Source organism: Ambystoma mexicanum, chromosome 3q (genome assembly GCF_040938575.1).
Source record: "Ambystoma mexicanum isolate Mex_15411 chromosome 3q, UKY_AmexF1_1, whole genome shotgun sequence".
In the NCBI taxonomy this organism is placed as follows: Eukaryota; Metazoa; Chordata; class Amphibia; order Caudata; family Ambystomatidae; genus Ambystoma; species Ambystoma mexicanum.
Genome location: NC_090926.1, coordinates 387,805,256 through 387,824,693, shown reverse-complemented (window position 1 = coordinate 387,824,693; position 19,438 = coordinate 387,805,256). Strand labels below are relative to the sequence as shown.

Sequence of the window (19,438 nt, the reverse complement as noted above, 5' to 3'; positions counted from 1 at the left end):
TGAATGGCTGCAATGGTATTTCCAGAATCAGAAATAGTAAAATCAGCTTGATCATCATCTCTAAGTGAATGGTTGTCATGGGATTTCTAGAATGAGGAATAGATTGGTCTATCATCATCTCTAGGCGAGTAGCCGCCATGAGTTCCCTGAATTAGAAATAGATAGATCAGGTGGATGCCTTTCTTGACAACATCTACCTATTTTTCCACCTTTGCAAAAACAATAAAAATAAATAGAGAATGCATAAAATATAGGCACAGAGTAAAATCACATCACAAATCAATGAATGAATCAAATTCACTGCCCTTGCTGCTGTTGGCATGAGGCAACTTGGATATATAGGGGACAATCATGGGTTCTTGAATATTTACAAAATTCCGATTTGTTGAAATAAACATTGGGATTTTGCATTCAAAATGCATTAGCACCCAAGAAATAGAAGAAGTCAAAACTGTGTCAATAAGGAGTGGAAGACAAATACTTATACATTTATACAGGTGTGTATTCTGGATGGTTGCATTATAATTTATGGTGTGACTAATGCAATGACATTTCTTTCACACATTCCTTAGACTACACAACTAGTTTACTCGTCAAGTCAGAGGCCAATCACTGCAATGGATGAACACAGTCTGAGCTTGAACTGGTAATTTCAGGCTGCAGCTCGTAAGGTTCTTGTTAGGAGCAGGCGGGTGGCAAATGATAAAGGTGGCAATTGAAGGAATCTGTATTGATTCACCATTTTGCAAAAGATTGTTGGCACCTAAGAAATTCAAATAAATACGTTTACATTCAAAATGGGCCCCATGTATTCTTTTAGTCCTTCACCCTGATTAAGTGCTCCTCTATATGCCTTGCCACAGTCCATCGGCGGGAATCCGGTGGAGAGGTCAAGTAAGAAGGGTTGAAAGAAGTTGAGCTTTTTATATTTCCAGCACCGGGGTACATAGAACCTACATGGTTAAACTGTACAGCATTATCAATGCACACACGCCCAAGTCCTTTCTTTGGCAAAGATCATCTTTTTGGCTCGAAAGGAGGTGGTACTGAAGGATGGTTAGTCTGAGGAGTGTGGAACAAGGACCAAGTTGTGAGTCTGTGGTATGTGGGAGACTGCTCCAGTAAACGTGTGCGACATGTGGGAGTCCAGCAGCTGGAGTTGTTCTCTTTGTGCCTTCAGAATAACACACAGTTTGCAATGAATGTCCCCTCTGGGCATTTGTGTCCACTACAAAGATATCCAGAAACTGTACATGACATTCTAACCAACCACAGACCTCGTGCATGGGAAACACAAACTGAGACCCAGCCAGACAGGGCAGAAGACTTAAACAACAGATTCCAAATGGGTTTTCCTTTTGGCTGTTAAAGGGACTATTGGAGGAGACAGTGTCCTGAAGAGACAGGAAGAACAGGCAGAGGGGAGAAGAGATGAGGGCAGACATGGAGAAGGGCTTCTAGATGGTTCCAGTCAGAAGTCGCCACCCATGTCCGAAGGTTGTGATCATCCCTATGACGGTTGATGCCCCCCCTCTCCTGTGCCATTCCTCAATGCAGTGTGGTCAATCCACGTCGGAGTCACAGGATGCTGTCACTCAACTGAAAGAAAAAAGATGGGGTTATTACACTCAGTGACCAGGTCATGCTGGGCAGATATCACTCATCTCTATCCTCTATGGCACGTGGGATGGAGCATTGTGCCCTGTGCTCTTAGGGGGACTAAAAAAACGCGGGGGAGCCCACTGAAGCTACTGTGAGATGGTGAAAAGTGAATGAGAGGGACATGTGTAAATATCGGACACCCGTGCCTCCTCTATTTTCAGATGTTGAACCATTCAAGCTGACTCTTTGACAGTGGGTCATGCAGCTGAAAAGTCACCACTGGGCACCTGTGGCGATCTGGGATAGACTCACAGTGGCACATGAAAGACTTGTGACCTGTTTGAGTTAAGTACAGGCACATACTTCCCCAAAAACCCTGAGTTACCAGTAGAACAGCCTATTCTCTAAGTATCTAGGAGAACACTTGTATTCCCATTACTTTTTATAAATGTTTTGATAGCTAACAGAGTGCTGGGGAGAAAAACCAACCCTGACACAAGATTGTACAATCAAATAGAAAAAGCAGATGTCTGCACCTTTGTGGAACCCTCCCGTCCCCTGCACACCCAATTTGCATTGTAAAACAAATAACCATTCAATTTGTAATAAATCTCTTTCAATGATACAACTTGGTACACAATGTTCAGTAAAAAAAAGTATTTACTTTGTCTTTTTCCTTAATTCCAATTAATCAATTATTAAACATAATCAATTCATTAACATCAACTACATTTTCAACAAAATAAAATTACAAATTCAATTCTGTCACTTTCCACTATCCAAAACTATCTAGTTTTTAACTGATGTTTTAATTAGTTGTTCTCGGCACTTAGATACTGACAAGAAGCACTGAAGGGTAGAGGTTATAATGATTTATAACACTTCTTTGATCTATAGGAGGAAACTTTATCCATGAAAGGAATACTTATAGGAGGAAGATACTTAGGAAATTGGTGCAAGTCAGAATCATCCAGGTGATTATTAAGAGAGGATTCATGACAGATAATCTTAATGATGTAAATAAGAAGTGAAGAATGGTAGTAAACATATTGTATGATTTTCGTTCATCATCTGTTCTGGATATGAAAAAGGAATACAAAGCATTGAATAGACAGCCCCTGAAGAAGGGAAATATTTCCCGAAGAACATTGAGCAATATACAAGGGATTGTAATATTACTAAGACTATCAATCCATTCATATGTAAAACCTTTTGAATATTTAGGAATCATTTTGTTGGTGATTTAAATTATTCTGGATAGTGGAAAGTGACAGAATTGAATTTCTAATTTTATTTTGTTGAAAAAGAATTTGATGTTAATGAATTGATTATGTTTTATAATTGATTAATTGGAATTAAAGAAAAAGACAAAGTAAATCCTTTTTTACTGAACATTGTGTACCCAGTGGTATCATTGAAAGAGATTTATTACACATGGAATGCTTGTTTGTTTTACAATACAAATTGGGTGTGAAGGGGACGGGAGAGGTCCACAAAGGTGTGGACATCTGCTCTTACCTGTAGAACAGGACATTCTATGCCTACAGAACCTAGGACATCTTTGTGATTTTAGGAAGCATTACTTCCTTGCTTATTTTATTTCTCTGGGGGTTTATCGTACACATTGGGCCTCATTACGACCCTGGCGTTAACCAATGGCGCTGTTAGCGCCATGGTTAACACCGGTAAGTTACCGAATCTGCCATGGTGAAATGGGGAATTACCACCCCATTCCAAGGTGGCGGGGCCGTAATTCCCCATTTACCATTGGCCCTTCCCCATTCCCATTTTTGCCCCATAGGGCTCAATGGGAATGGGGAAGGCGATAATTACGATACCGCAAATTGCAGTACCGTAATTACCTTCAAGGTCCCTTTGCGGATCTCTACCTTAACGGCTGGTACAGACCAGCCGTTAAGGTCGGGAGCCGCAAAGGGACCTCGTAGTAAGGCGGTAAGGGGTTAGCGGCTTCGCAACCTTTTACGGCACCGTTAACACCTTAACGCCTGGGTCGTAATGAGGCCCATTGTATTTTTCCCCCGCGCTTATCATAAATGGGCAGGCACCTTCTCGAGTTAAGGGCTTGCCGACTGCTGACCTCTGTGTTCATCATGCAGGACATACGTTTCACAGCCGGAAGGGCGATCTCAGCCTTTCCTCCTCCAGTGGCCGATATATTGCGTATGAAATGTCTTGAGATGTAGATTTAAAGCTACTTTTTTTGTGGGAAAATACAGTAAAACTACTTCCATGAGCTGTACATTGCAGCATCCAAAAATCATTAGCAGATAACAAGAACATCTAAAAACTTGCATCAAGTGTGTCCCCAAGGCAGGATTGCAAACATTGTCCCAATATTAGGTAAATAATACAGGTATCCATTAGCACACAGTAAAAATCCTTTGCCGCAGTCCTAGCTAAGTGAAGGGGTATCCGTGCCCAGAGACAAGCAACCACACTTGCATTAAAAAAAATACAAACTATACAGTCTGGCCTGTTAAATGTGAACAACCTTTTCCAGACCTTGATCTTTCTACGTGTCTCCAGTCTGGCGCAAACGCCTCAGGCGCACATTTGCTCTCTTCCTATATTTTTCAGGCGCAACCAAAATTTTATGTGTTTGGTGGCTTGTTGACATGTGCATGAAAATAAATCATGGCTGTTGCATTATTCCCAATGCTATTTTTGTTTCGTACATTATCAGTGGTCAGTGGCGGTGGACTGCTTCTGCAACACTTACTCTAAGCTTTATTCTGTTCAGCTGATGGAAATACCCCGACGGATATGGCAGGCCACATGTTGGGCCAATCCAATCCCTCTTCACACTAGGCAGAGACAGATCGAGTAGTCATGGGAAGTGGGCTGGAACTCGCACTTTACATTTCCTTTTTGCAGCACACATGGACTCTTCCTATTATTCAATAAATCAAATCAGTAGTCCTCATGAAAGCAAACTCAGCAGGATGGAAGCTCTATGTACCCCTAATATATGACATGTCCGTTCGCCAGCATTACAGGCTTTTCAGGGGTCCATGGCTGTTATACATTCCCTATATTGTAATATTATATTTCTCAATAATACTCAATGTGTCAGATTCTGAATTATGAAAAGAAGACCCAAGCATGCCGGGCATGTTACTGAATCTGCTGGTCTAACATGCAACCTTACAATTCGCCACTTCAACTTCACTAATTTGATCAACCTCAGAATAATGAAAGGCTGAGTTCTAACCTATATTCAAACATGGTACCACCATGATACACATAGATATCTCCAGTAAGTGCCTTAGTCTACTGATATATCTTACTGCTGAGTTTAATATGATGTTCTGCTTAGATAACACATAGCAAAACAAGAGGTGATGGCTGGAAAGTTTAGAATTCATCTTATCCTCTGTGATCACTTATTTTGTTTTGCATAAGTCACCCTGTGTGTGATGGGGATGCCCAGACATGTGTCCTGAGCGTGCTGGGCCTAGAGACCGAAGCTACTCCTCACTGATGAGCCCCAACAAGGCTGACACATGTCTGGGGATGCTTTTGCTCTCATGCAGAAGGGGTGTGACTTAGCAGTTTGGGCCGCACTGCCCCTTTTGGGGTGGGACCAAGACTGATTTGCATATGGTCTTTCCCCTTTTCTAATGACTTGACAGGTGAAGAGCGATGGTCTGGAAGGCTGCCCAGAGGAATGCCAGAGGTTAGGATTAATTTCACGCCTTCCAGCCATCACCTCTATTGTTCTACTTCGAATTCATGCACAGATGCACAGGTTGCCATTTCCATTTCACACCCGCTTCCCAACCTCCACTGACTCATCCCTTCCCTCTAACCTTTCTCTCCCTCTCTCACGCTTTTTAAGATATTTTGTGCATGTTTTATTTCCCCCCGAGTATCAGCCCGATCCTGCCTGAAGTTGTCCCAAAAATTCCCTGAAAACGTAGGACTCTTAAAGGAGATTCAGGCAGATTTGGGCTGGAAGAAAAATCTAGGAAACCCTCGAACCTGCCCGAATCTCACTAGGGGATTCACGAGAACCGGCAGATCACTTTAGAGAACGTTTGCCCAGGCATATATGGAAATAATGTCTCCCAATGATGGGTATGATGTTTGTGGAAAGAAACTCAGGGCAAATCCAGAAGAATGGGCGCAGAATAGACAGATAATCAGTGACAAAAACCAGTTAAGGAGTGAGAGGCAGAAGGTGATACACTTTTTATGGATAGCTCTCTAGGAGTGCAGGCTGGGGAAGAGGTGTAATTAAGCTATAACCCCCATGTTTGGGGCCAGAGGGAGGGTCACATCCTGCAACCCTGCACGCAGGCAGAGCCAAGCACAGCAGAGGCGTCTTTGAGGTCCAGCCCTGTACGCCCCTGGAGATGTCAGTGGTGCCGCACACAAGGGGCCTTGCTCTGGCTGCAAATAGTGACAGAGGGTTTTTTTAGGGGATAATGGATCCGCCTGTATTGCATAAAACCAATCACTCCCATAAAATAGAAAAGAGTCTAAGTCACTTTACTATTTCTATGGTGGTCCGGAGGAGACAGGGAGGGGTTGCGGTGAACAGAGCCAGAACACCTGCACAGCAGGTAAATCTAGGTGTGGTGCACATAGCCAGAAGCCCTGGTGGACAGCAGGTAAGTGAATTGGGCTACGGAGCATCGAATGGGTTATGCAGAGCGTCATGTGGGTAAGGAGGGCATCATGCGGAGCGAGGGTTGACCTACAAAGAAAATGCTACTCCCGAGGAAGGGGTTCGAGTGGGGCACTGGCAGTTTCCGGCCATGTTCCCAGCCACCTGATTGGCTAAGTAACCTTCCCTGGGTGAGAAGTCAAAATCAATGAGATTGACCAAGGGTTAGAGATGTCCGTAAGAAAATGAAAGGACTAGTTAAGGCACATTATGTTAATGGGGCAAAAAAGAAAAACAGAAAAGCAGACACTGGTGTCTAGGTTTAGTGCTGACATGTCTGGGACATTTTCATGTTAGGCATCAACAGTACAGCTGATGTTCCTTTATGGAATGTTATGAACCGTTTTACCCCTGCATATTTGGAAAGCCATGTCTCCGCCTGATGTGACCGAGTAGTTTCTCACAATGCCATTATGGTGTTAAGGGTATAGCGATATGTTTTGTGACTTTTTAGGTTGATCTGAACAAATTAGGGTTTTCCAAATGCAGCTTGATTCTGTTATAGGTCTGTTTTTTGGGGGATATGTCAGTGCAGTACAGCGCGCTTGTGAAACTGGAGGATTAAAGTTATTTTGCACAGCTAAGACTATTATGGATTTAAATTAAAGCAAAACAAACTTTAAATATGTTGTCTCTACACAAACCAAGAGTAACATGCAACTGTCCAAATGACAATAAAGTGGTTTGTTCTGAAAAGGAAATGTACTAATGAGATTTGATAACTAACTGGCTAACGATGAACTGGGAGCGTAGCGGAACTGTGCGATCCTATGAGCGAACTGAAATTCTGTATGTTAGTATACAGAACCAAATGGTCACATAAAGGTATTGTAGCATTTTGCATATGTTGTCATATTGCAAACTGGGAATATGGTGGGCCTTTCAAAATAAAGAAACACAGGGATTTTTAAAAAAAGGGTATGATGGTAGTATTAAACTGGTTGCAAATTGGGATTATCCAGACTAGATATATGTTGGCATTTTGCAAAATGGGGTCTCCTTTAATTGGCTAACAGTAAACTGTGGTATACTAGGATTCTACGTACTAGATGTACATTTACGAATGCATTGGGATTGTGCAAACAGCGAACAGATTGGGATTGTGCAAACGCAGACTATACTGGGCATGTGCAATTCTGAAATTAATGGCGTTTGATATTTGTTTTTGCCACTAGATGTCGAACTCGTGTTCATTTAATGTTCAGATGTATTTCCTTCAAGCTCGGAGTTTGCACTGTTCATGCACTGTCCATGCACTGTCCATGTCATTATGAACATCTATGTTTCCAGTGTCCCATATTGTTTTCTAGTGAATTCGCATTAAATGCTTAATTTTCAAGAATTTTGTGTATAATTGTAATTCATTTTTGACCGAAAGATGGCCTATTTCAGTTGTAATGCATGTGATGTTAGCACATATTCATATCATTTACATCTTCTATGTGTCCAAAATACATTTTATTTACCCGATGTTTCTAGCCTTGGCTCTTCATCAGGTGCCTACAAACAAAGAAAATGCAACATCATTAACCACTTAAATGATCTACTAATGTAAACAAAAGAAATTGCTATTCTCTCTAGGAAAGGTTGTGTTCAAAATTACACATACGATTAGAAAAGTAACTCACGTTGCAGTGCTCTAGTAGAATATTCATTTCCCACAATGCTTTGCTGCGGGAATCCGCTCCTCCACCCACGACAACACATCCATGGAACAGAAGAATGAATGGTCACCTAGCCCTTCCAATAATTCACTGTTATCTCTTCAATAGAGAGAATAGTACTTTATTTTGTTTACACTAGCAGATACTTTATATTTAAAAGGTACTGTAGACTCAAATGACAAGTAAATTAAATGAGATTTGGGTCACATCGAATTCAGATGATACTCTCAATCTGTCGCTTATGAAAGTGAATTCAGAAAATAATTAAAAATTATGAAAAACTAATGGATAGTCAGCAATCTCCGAGCTTGGAGGAAATACAGCCGAGCACCAAACTTTAACCAAACCAATACACGTTGAATAACCAGGTTGAGCTCACCACTTGAGTCTGAACCAAAACCAAACACTTAATGGAGTATTCAATCTTAGATCACTCTAAAAACAGGCAGAAACATTAAGTTTGCCAGCAGACACAAAGTGGTGTCTCCCTTTAACACAGATGGTGGTCTTTTTAACGAATCGTCACACACTTCATAAATGAAACATTTCGAACTTCTGACTTCATCAGTAAACAATGTAACCATGCACTCAATCACATCAGAACACTATCCTAAATGCAAGAGAATCCCACAAGTTTGATGCAGCTTGATAAAAAACCAACAAACTTCGGGCAATGGCAGCTTGATAAAAACCAACAGACTTCGGGCAATGGCAGCTTGATAAAAACCAACAGATTTCGGGCAATGGCAGCCTGATAAAACCAACGGACTTTGGGCAATGGCAGCTTTATAAAACCAACGAACTTCGGGCAATGGCAGCTTGATAAAAACCAACAGACTTCGGGCAATGGCAGCTTGATAAAACCAACGGACTTTGGGCAATGGCAGCTTTATAAAAACCAATGAACTTCGGGCAATGGCAGCTTGATAAAAACCAACAGACTTCGGGCAATGGCAGCTTGATAAAAAACAACAGATTTCGGGCAATGGCAGCTTGATAAAAACCAACGAACTTCGGGCAATGGCAGCTTGATAAAAACCAACAGACTTCGGGCAATGGCAGCTTGATAAAAACCAACAGACTTCGGGCAATGGCAGCTTGATAAAAAACCAACAGACTTCAGGCAATGGCAGCTTGATAAAAACCAACGAACTTCGGGCAATGGCAGCTTGATAAAAACCAACAGACTTCGGGCAATGGCAGCTTGATAAAAACCAACAGATTTCGGGCAATGGCAGCTTGATAAAACCAACGGACTTTGGGCAATGGCAGCTTGATAAAACCAACGGACTTTGGGCAATGGCAGCTTTATAAAACCAACGAACTTCGAGCAATGGCAGCTTGATAAAAACCAACAGACTTCGGGCAATGGTAGCTTGATAAAACCAATGGACTTTGGGCAACGGCAGCTTTATAAAACCAACGAACTTCAGGCAATGAGAGCTTGATAAAACCAAAGAACTTTGGGCAATGATAACACGCAGCTCGTAATTAAACTACTAGTTCACTAGTTTTAATTGTGTCAACCATACACGAACTGGCTCATTAAAAAGAAGTATTTGAAATAGAAAATGTGGATGATAAAAATGAAAACAGGTGAAATACTTCAGCAATGGACACAGGTTTAAAGGGATTGGGATGACAAGATTCAATCCTCAATGATCTAATTGCGAATTCAAAATTGGGAAATGTAAGTGGGACACACGCAATTAAAAAAATGACTGGGTGTATTCTTGGTACGATGAGGCATACAACCAGTGAAAGTCCAATTTCTACAAGAAACAAACAGAAATTTGGAATATCTGACTCCTCATGAGTCACTTTGATGGCACTAACAGGTATCAAAATGCTGACTACCCCACGAGCAAAATAAACAAACGTGGTCTCTTGTTTAGAAAGATGACACAACATGGTAAACCACACAAGGAGAAGACGCCAAAAAGCAGAGAAACAATAGTGCATAGAGACCAAGCCAAACCTGTACTTTAGATTAATTTAGTACCTTCCAGCCATCCCTTTTCTGATTTGCACAAGGGACCCCTCCTGCCTCGAGTGGGACAGTAATTCCCAGGCATGGGTCTCGTGTCTGCTGTGTATAGACAGCCAGGGTACACCCCACTGATGACACCCAGAGTGGTTACAGCATCTCCAGGGTTACTTATAATATACCGAAGGGATGTGACCTAGATATTTTGGCTGACTGCCCCTTTTGGAATGGGAGCAAGCCTGAATTCAATAGGGTCTTTCCCCTTTCGTAAGTACACAGCAGGATGAGAAATAGTGTTCCGAGGTGATACCGGGGGCAATGCCAGAATTTTAATTAATTCCAAACCTTTCAGATCTGTTTTCTGTTTTGCAATACATAACATAGTGGTCAACATTTCACAGAGAACAGTATCTCCATTAACAATGACCTCGTCACCCAGCGTGGATAACAATACATGTTAAAGTCATGGATGATGTACAACTCTTTTTAAGAAAAACTGAAACTCCAACATTTTCTTTCAAAAATGCTAAAAGAAATCCAGTTCCAGAAACAATGTACAGGGAACCTACAATGATAAAACAATTTGGTCAACGAAAAACATTTTGCACCTTCGAAATATGTTCTACCATAGTGAAACAATAAATACATAAATTACATTTTGACCAAAAAAAGCAAAAAAGTTCGCAGATCACAACACAAATAACACACTTTCAAGAGGGCTTATGTTATGAACCAGTGACACCAGAAAAATACTAAAGTGCATGCAGAGAAATGGTGAAAACTCATATGAGTGTTTGCACAATACGACATCACCTATTTCAATATCTTCTATCATCACAAAAAGTAACCAAGGGGACAGTGAGTCTTCTAGAAACACTTGTGTGCAAGCATGTTATAAATGCCATATCATATCATACTAGGAAGACTGATGTAGCTAAGAATTACGGTTTAATGGAACCACTTTCTATGTTTATAGATTCACTTGTGAAGGAGTTATTAGTACAAGAAGAAATAGACATCAAAGACACTACAGAATGTTTATAATTGATTAGAAAGGCTGAAACAAAGATGACCAAGAATAATTATTGTGACAACTGTGGGTGTGACCAGCCTGTTTATAAATATTCCACATACAGAGGGTGTAGAAGTGATACAAGGAGCATTCCTCAAGAAACAATACCGTGAAATAGTTGTTCAATTATAGTGGTATTATTATGTTCCTCATGAAAACATATTTTATTCTGATGCAATTCTACTTATTATCAAAAAGTACAGTAACTTCAATTTGACCGAAGTATCCTCCCAATTTTGCAAACATTTTCATGAAATCTTTGGAGCAAGAAGGCAGAAATGGACAAGATTTTTCGAAGATATTACTGTTCTTTGGAAAGATTCAAAATATTTATCATAACTTATTTTCTCTGGCTAAATAAAAAAAAACAATCAAACATTATGATCGGAAAGATTAACTGCTTGGAAATGACAGTGTCTAAATGAAATAGGACGTTTTAAACCAAACTCTACAGTAAAGTGACAGACAAAACAACCCACTCTGATAGGAGTCATGTCAGACCTCTTTAACATTCATATCAATCTGTTTTCACAATTATTAAGGATCAAGGCAATCACATCAGAAGAACATGCATTTAAAACTGATGACATAAACATGCCACAAACATGTCCAAACAAGAAAGTATCCAGTCTAATTACTAGAAATCGCAAAAGACATAGGTGATAGTGTAAATCAAGCAGCTCTTCTGGTAAGAGCAATAGCAGAACCACCGACACATAAAAGAGTTTGTGTTATAGAATATGGACCATGAGCAATTAGAGCATGGGAATCATTAAAAAATACTGGTCAATAATTCAGAATGATAAAGACATTGGCCCTCATTACGACCGTGGTGGCCACAGAACGAACGGTGCCGGTAAGGGACCAGCGCCGTACATTCCGGCTCGCCACGTTACGAGTTCTGCAGCGGGTCCCGGTCTGTACGTCTGGCCAGACCAGACGTGCAGAGTGGGACCCGCTAACAGAACAGTATGCTAACAACGGGCCCGTCATTAAGGGGCCCTTTGTTAGCATCCTCCCCATTCCCAGGGGCTCAAATGGGAATGGGGACGTACCGGATCCGTGTCCCGTTAAAGGGAATTACCGGGCCCTCCAAGGTTGGAAGGCCCAGTAAATCCCCTTTTGCGAGACCCGGACCCGAGTTTGGGGGTAGCCATGCCTCTAAAAACGGCATGGCCACCTCCAAACTCGTAATGAGGCCCATTGTCATCAACATGCCAAGCCATGCCAATTTTTACCTACAGAAGAAATAGAAATCTAATTGTTTTATTTGATAAAATACTGATGCACATGATGTTAGGGACAAACAAAAGAGATTGGAACTGTTAATTACTGGAGCAAAGTTTAGCATGCAGTTATTGCCACAATGTAATCAGAGGTGTAGTATTAACCCCTTCCCAAATGGGCAAACCAAACTATTTGAAATATCTTTATGTGTGCGCATTGAAGAGTGCCATCTATGCAATCAAATGCCCGCTCAAATAATTATATGTGGGAAAAACTATGCAAGCTGTGCAAGATTATGTAATGGAACATAAGCACATCATTGGAAACTTCCACATACATTTATTAGCACTAAGGTATTTTAATAGGTTAAACATGGCATTCCACAAACACAATTTCAAATTCATGAACTTGTTAATAAGGATCCCAGAAACAGGAAGAGAAGCTTCATTCAATGAGAAAGATACTGTATATAGATTATCTGCTCAATTGTGAAGGCAAAGGTGAACCACTCTCCCCACTTCTCAATGTCATCAATGAACACCCCACATAATGCACCTTCCCAGATGCACTTAAAATGGGGCAGATATTCCCCCTCTGGAAGAAGCCCTAGACCTGAGTGACCTGTCCAACTATCGCCTTGTCACGTATCAATCCCTCCGGAGCAAAGTGAACGAGAAGACCCTTGCCATCCAGTTGCATGAAAGCATCATTCAGCACAATCACATGCAGGATGACTAATTCTAGTTTCTGGCCATGATGCAGCACAGAGACCACCACCATCCAAGTTATGTATGATGCATTCCACATACTGCACACGAGAGAGAACTGCTTATTTATCCCAGGTGACCTCTATGCCACCTTCAATATGGTTGCCCATGAAGCCCTCCTCAATGGTTACCTGTCATTTGGTCGAAAACCAAATGGTCGAATGACCATTTGATCGAAGTAAAATGGTCGGAAAAAAAAACTTGACCTTTTATTTTTCGACCATTTTGATTCGATCAAATGGTCATTCGACCATTTATTTTCGACCATTTGACCGGACACCCTCCTCAACATCATCACCATGCACATGGGCTTCGATAAAACAGTCCTGTAGTGGTTCAACACATACCTCTCGAAAAGAGACCAACCGCTCAAAATTGCCCCAACAGATCCCAGCACTATCCAGTCACATGTGGAGTGACACGAGGCTCCATCCTGTCCCCTTGTGTTTAGATAAATGGGATCTTCTGGCATTTTACTAACTGTGAATATGCTGGTATTGTGAGGATTGGATACATTAGACAGCTCCCCCCGAAGCCTCGTACCTTATGACTGGCTCTGTCAATCATCTGAGAGAGTGTGACCATGCTCGGCAGAAGCCTCCTAACAAAAACGGTATAAGTTGCGGCGGAGTCACCGGAAGCAACCCACACAACAGTTAAAGAACAGCATCCCCCTGGTGAGGTGCTCTCCCGGACTCCAACAGTTCTCCCCTGGCTGTGAAGAATCTCTGGAATTCCAGTGTTCCCCTGACATTTGTACAACTGGCAAGAACCCCTTACTCTGGAGAGAGTGTCCCACTGAAAGGGGGATCACCTGCATCTCTACTCCTCAAGCAGGCTACATATTGGCTCTTTGAAGATCCTGAGTTGGGATAAATTGTCTTTGCGCCAACTTAGATTTTTTGGCTCCCTTGTTTGTAAGATGCCAGTTTTGGAGAGAAATGAAAAATGAAAAACTACAGTTTGGTGCTAATTTCATGCATTTATTGTTGAGCTTATTTTCAAAATTGTCTCTGTCTCTCTACACGTGTTTCACCATTCGGATTGTTTAGAATGGATCATCAGGAGAGATTTTGAACAACCAGATTAATTCACTGTGCCCTTATCAGAAGGGTTACTCCTTAGGTTTGGGAAAAGTTCTCATATATTGTTCAAATTCACACTTGATTAAATGAAATAGCAGTTTCTTTCCGGTTTGGAACCTTGAAAGATTATTTTTCCAATTTTGAACTGCTTTGTTGTCTGAAGATAGTCTCTTGGCAACAAAGGCTTAGGGTCCACCAGGTTGGGGAATGTAGGTTTATGGCTCTGGGTCTGCCTGATATAGTCCATAATGCTTCCATATTGGCTCTGATCTGAGTTGACAGCAACCATCGCAACAGTCAAAGCTATCCTCAGCCCCAAAACCTAGGCACTTCCTCCCCCTCAAGTTTGCTAAGCCATGTACATAGAGAGTGACAGAGCAGGCTGTATCCAGCATTTGACCCCTGTCTGGATATACACTGAATGTGTTTTAAACTTGTTGCTGTGAAAAATTGCGAAACTAAGGGATTGTCAAACAGGTTATAAGCTTGGTTTCAATAACCAGGACACATACCGTGTATTACAAACCTGTAAAACTTGGCGTGTGTATGCAAAGTGGAAATATAGTGTGTGCCAATGTGACCTTTGAGAGACAGGAGATGCTGCCATGCTGAGACACAGCTTAATTAATATTTACATTCCTGAACATTGTGAAAAACCTGTAGGTGTCTCACCTGCAAGTCCCCGGGGATCTGTCATCCAGGTGGCCAGGACATGGCCATCGCTATTGGATCCGGTTCCTGGGGATGGACCGGTGCAGGAGGATCACCTGGAAAGGGGTCTTCAGGGAGTGGAAGTGGGACACCGAAAGGTGAGATGCAGTACCCCCGCCATTTTGACACCTTTTCTCCATCCTGCCCCGTAGGATATTTAGAAAACCCCCCCCCCCTTTTCCTACATGAACACTTTGTCACACTGCGAAAGAGAACGGACTAACATCAGGGCCATTTACCTGACATGTCCCAACAAAAGGGCCAGGTAGAGTCAGGCAATCCTGATTACTACACACGCCTGACGGCCCTTTCCCTTCCCCACAGGGACAAAAGGCGGAGCACGAGAGCACACTTTGAGCAAGGCCGAACGCACGAGGAAACAGCTATTCTGGGATGGCAGTTCAAATGGCTTAGAAAGTCTGTAGTAACCCAAAGGACGGCAAGGAGGGAATTACCCTTGCCTTTTTCAACCCAGAGCTGCAAAACCTTTGATAAAAGAACAGAAAGACCGGGAATTGCAGCTGCCGATTGGTGTGGCAGATGTCAACGGTACACAGGGCCCTCCCGCACTAATAGCCAGGGTGGGTAAAAGAGCTTGCCGCCGTGGTACCGTCCCTGACTCCAGTGGAAGAAAAGCCAACGAGTTCAGCACAGTTTTAGAGGAAATTGATAGTGGCACAGACTGCGTTAAGCTCAAAGTTGCAGCAGCAACATTTGCCTAAAAGAAAGGAAGATAATAGACACAGGAATTTTGTGAACAAATGAGGTACTAAGGTTAGAGTCCGGTGTCTCATGGGCGCTCATTCGAAAGACTCTAACAAATAACCTGCTCCTGAACAAGGAGGATATGCTGAATTGAGAACCCTACAAGAACCAAGAGGCCCTAGGGGAGGCCAGCAAGAGATGTAAAAGTGGTCATACAAGGGTCAAGTCAAAACCCCTTTTACAGTTGAAAGTCTTTGACACGTTGTGAATTGAAAAGCTAAGTGAACTGCATTGTGGTGACAAACGTGAACCCGAATGAGGGATGTCCACAGTGAGTTGTTGGTCTGAGCCCGATTGAGGGAGGCTTACGTTGTGAAGGTGATCGGAGTCTGGCTGAGGGGGATCATCGAGTGAAGAGTAATCACCCAATGTGAAGATCAATAGAATGAACCTTTGTTTGCTGTTTATGATACATCAGGCCTTCTGAAGCAAGAGACTTTGCATAAAAGAGACTTGGTATACAGAAGGCCCAGATATTGGTAAAAGGAACTGTAAACTCGGTCCTGAGAATCCCAGAAGTGTGCTGTGCTCAAAAGTCCTGCCTTGTCCCATGCTCCAAACGTTGGGAAGGGAGACCCCGACCTTAACATCCTGACTCATCATTTGAGAACACTTCTTTCTTTCGTTTGTGAACATTATCCAACACTATTTTGTTGCATAGTGGTGTGGATTGGGAATAGGTTTTTCTTAGCATATGCCCTTTTTATTTGACTAAACACCACTAGGACTGTATTATTATTATTTGGTGGTCGTAGCTTGCTCACATCTTAGATTTAGGTTTAGATTCTGCGTTTATCCCACCCATTTTTACAGTTTAATAAACACTGTCTTGCTTTGATACCATGCTTCCTTACAACATGCACCTTTCATTCATGTGTACATTTTCTCCATAAATGACATGTTCACCACAAGGATGGATGAGTTCATTGCTTTATTAAACTAGCGATTTTCTTTCCCAAGACCTTGAATGTTAGCATATGTCCAAAACCAGTGTCTCCCGTATACGCAGATCTCAGCAAGGTAGCGCCTCTGCTCTGCAATCCTGCAAGAAGAATTGTCCATCTGAATATACTGGGGCTTTTTTAATAATACGACAGAGGTTTGGCAGGGGATGTCCTAAAATGAGGTGGGCTGAGCCCCCTGGAATCTTTAATGCATGGAATATGGCCTTGCTTAACCTTCCGTCAAGAGTCCGTCTGAGGACACAATGAGCAGTAAGCATGTATTTCAAGCACAACTGAATCTAAAACCTAGGTAGGTAGTCCATTTTGCCCGGGGGTTGGAGGGGCTTCTTATGGTCCTAGTGCCATATGGCACGCAAATGGGTGATACTGTGCCAAGTGCCATGGTGCACCACGTTTAATTTCTCCATGTTGACATAGTAGGTGCTATTGGTCGGTTTAAAATTGGGCTGCTTCTGGCTTTGGGTTTCAATTCGTCAGAACAGTGTCCACTCATTCCAACCAAGCCACAGGGAAGTACGATTCATTGGGCCTCATTACACGGTAGGCGGTAAACCATGGCGCTATTAGCACCATGGTTCATGCCGGTAATTTACCGGTACCGCCTTGGAGGAAAGGGGTATTACCGCCCTATTCCAAGGTTGGGAAGGCGGTAATTCCTCCTTCCTTCATTGCCCTTCCCCATTCCCATTTCTGACCCATAGGGCATAATGGGAATAGGGAGGGCGCTAATTACAGTACCGCAAATTGCGGTACCGTAATTAGCACCCCGGTCCCTTTGCGGGTTCGTTTTTTAACGCCTTCTAAAAGCAGGCGTTAATGTACCAACCCGCAAAGGGACCTCGTAGTAAGGCGGTAAGGGTTTACCGGTACCGGTAAAATACTGGTACCGGTAAACCCTTACCGCCTACCGTGTAATGAGGCCCATTGCTTTTTATAATAAGAGGGTATGAATTCTGTATGAGTCCCATGATGTTTGTGATGCTAAAGTGTAGGCTTTAGCCCAGAACCGAAAGTAGGTCTGGTCTCTGGGGATACTCTTGGTGCAGCCATATGGGAGTCGCAAATAATGACTTCCTTAGGGCAGTGACAGGCACCCCCAAAGGCACTCGCAGGCACTCCCAGTAGTGCATTACCTATGGAATGTGTAGTTGAGTCAGGACAATCTGTAAGACTCATTGGCCCACTTGAGAAAAGTTAAACTAATGAACCCACTAGTGACGGCAGATTTAGCAGGCGTGGCGACATCTCTGGTTAATTAGAAAAATCCCTTGTGGGATGCCTTTGCAGAACAACTGGCCTTTTTGACGAAAAAACAGAACATGAGAGGGTTGTACCAAATTTAAGTTGGGCAGCTCTGACCAAGCTCTGACCAATCACTTTAAGGACATAATCCATTCTACACAATTAGAATAACATGTCTTCATTAAGCTGATTATCCAGCTCTCTGATCCAGTTGAAGCATCTCGCTACCTGGGCAGTATCAGATCCCATGCGATTACAAGGGCACTGCTCAGGGACACGTTGAATGCCCCAAATGATTATGGACTTGCAAATTTAGGAAAAAACTAGAGGAGAAGGCCTAATACCTCATATACTTGCAATTGCAAGTGTTAGAGGAAGGAGATTTTCTAACGTGCCACAAGTCTCTTGGAAGAAGTTTCATAAGACCTATTGTGTTCGCTAATAGGGTCTTCTTTAGAAAAGATGCCTTCCATGTTGATTCTCTTCTGCAAACCCGTGGTAGCTAAGCCAGTGGGCAAGTGTATGATATTGCCATTGGCCAAGCGATATAAGTCAACTGCATGGTCATATAACACCATGGCTTCAGACCTTTTATCCAGCTTGCAGTGCTATTTCAGACATATGGGGTGTTTATTTTACGACGTATACAATGTATATGCCCACAAATAAATACAGTAATATTGCTCATTTTTGCAATACGGTATTTTATATGTTATTAAACTGTACATCTAATTGTGGCACCTATTTTAATGGAGGCATCTGAATAGAGTTATTGAGTCAGTGACGGTGTTTGGGGATTCGGAAAGAAGTGTGCAATGGCTGTCAAACTGGAACTCCAGTGGGAGTGTGAAAACTGGAGCACCCATGGGTTGACAGATTGAAGTGCACTGGGCTCTCCAAACGGGATGCCAGTATACTGGCATTGTTAAGCAGGGAATACACTTTCACTATGCAAGCTAGTTGTATGGTTGGACTGTCAAAGGGAATTTCCGTGGCTTGTGAAAACTGGGAAAGTCAAATTAGAGTCTACATAAAAGAACATGCAGGGATGTTCGGACTGTACTGAAAGTGGACCTTTGCACACTGGGAAGATCCAGGAACTGTTTACCAGTACACATGGATTACGCTCCAATTATCTAACAGTGAACCGGAAGTGCAATGGAGCTGTGGAATGCGACAGGGAGACAATAACAAACTAGTGCAACCCTTAAGTGGGATTGAGGTTGAATATTGAAAACCTGTAATGTATTGTGAATGTATAAATAATAGGATTATGAAACTGGCACTGTACTAGGGTCCGGAATACTGGGAACATACCCACGTGATGAGAGCGAAGACTATAACTCCACGGTGCAAAATCTGTGCTTCCTGTAGTTTCTTTTCAAATTGGGGATATGCAAGGGTTAATAACATTGTGAATGGAGGGACTGCACCAGGTAGCACTAGGAAGCATTCCCTGGTAGTAAATATATGATGCACTTGCACAGTGCTCACTGGATGTTGCCTGGATTGTGAAACTGGGAGTATATTAAGGTTGTAAACATTGGGAGAACAGTGCTTGGGAATCTGGTGATATAATAGGATTCGGAAAAGTGGATTCAAACCCATGGACTAAAACTAGGACTATTCTGGCAAACTACATTCATGGAATGTCATGGGAC

General features: G+C 42.3%; 1 protein-coding gene across 10 annotated transcripts in view; it reads right to left on the bottom strand.

The window, feature by feature from the left end:
• Positions 1–451: 451 nt before the first annotated feature.
• The window catches only part of CAMK2A (calcium/calmodulin dependent protein kinase II alpha), a 605,670-nt gene continuing 586,683 nt past the window's right edge, over positions 452–19,438 (bottom strand). For 5 of the 10 annotated variants that reach the window (XM_069654060.1, XM_069654052.1, XM_069654053.1 and 2 more), the window contains 2 exons: positions 7,759–7,792; positions 1,464–1,599 (listed from right to left, as the gene is read on the bottom strand). In XM_069654060.1, the coding sequence (XP_069510161.1) occupies positions 7,768–7,792 (25 nt within the window). In that variant the 3' untranslated portion in view covers positions 1,464–1,599; positions 7,759–7,767. Of the gene's footprint in view, positions 1,600–7,758; positions 7,793–19,438 lie in introns of all 10 variants that reach the window. The other 5 variants (XM_069654056.1, XM_069654058.1, XM_069654059.1 and 2 more) reach the window with 4 other exon arrangements.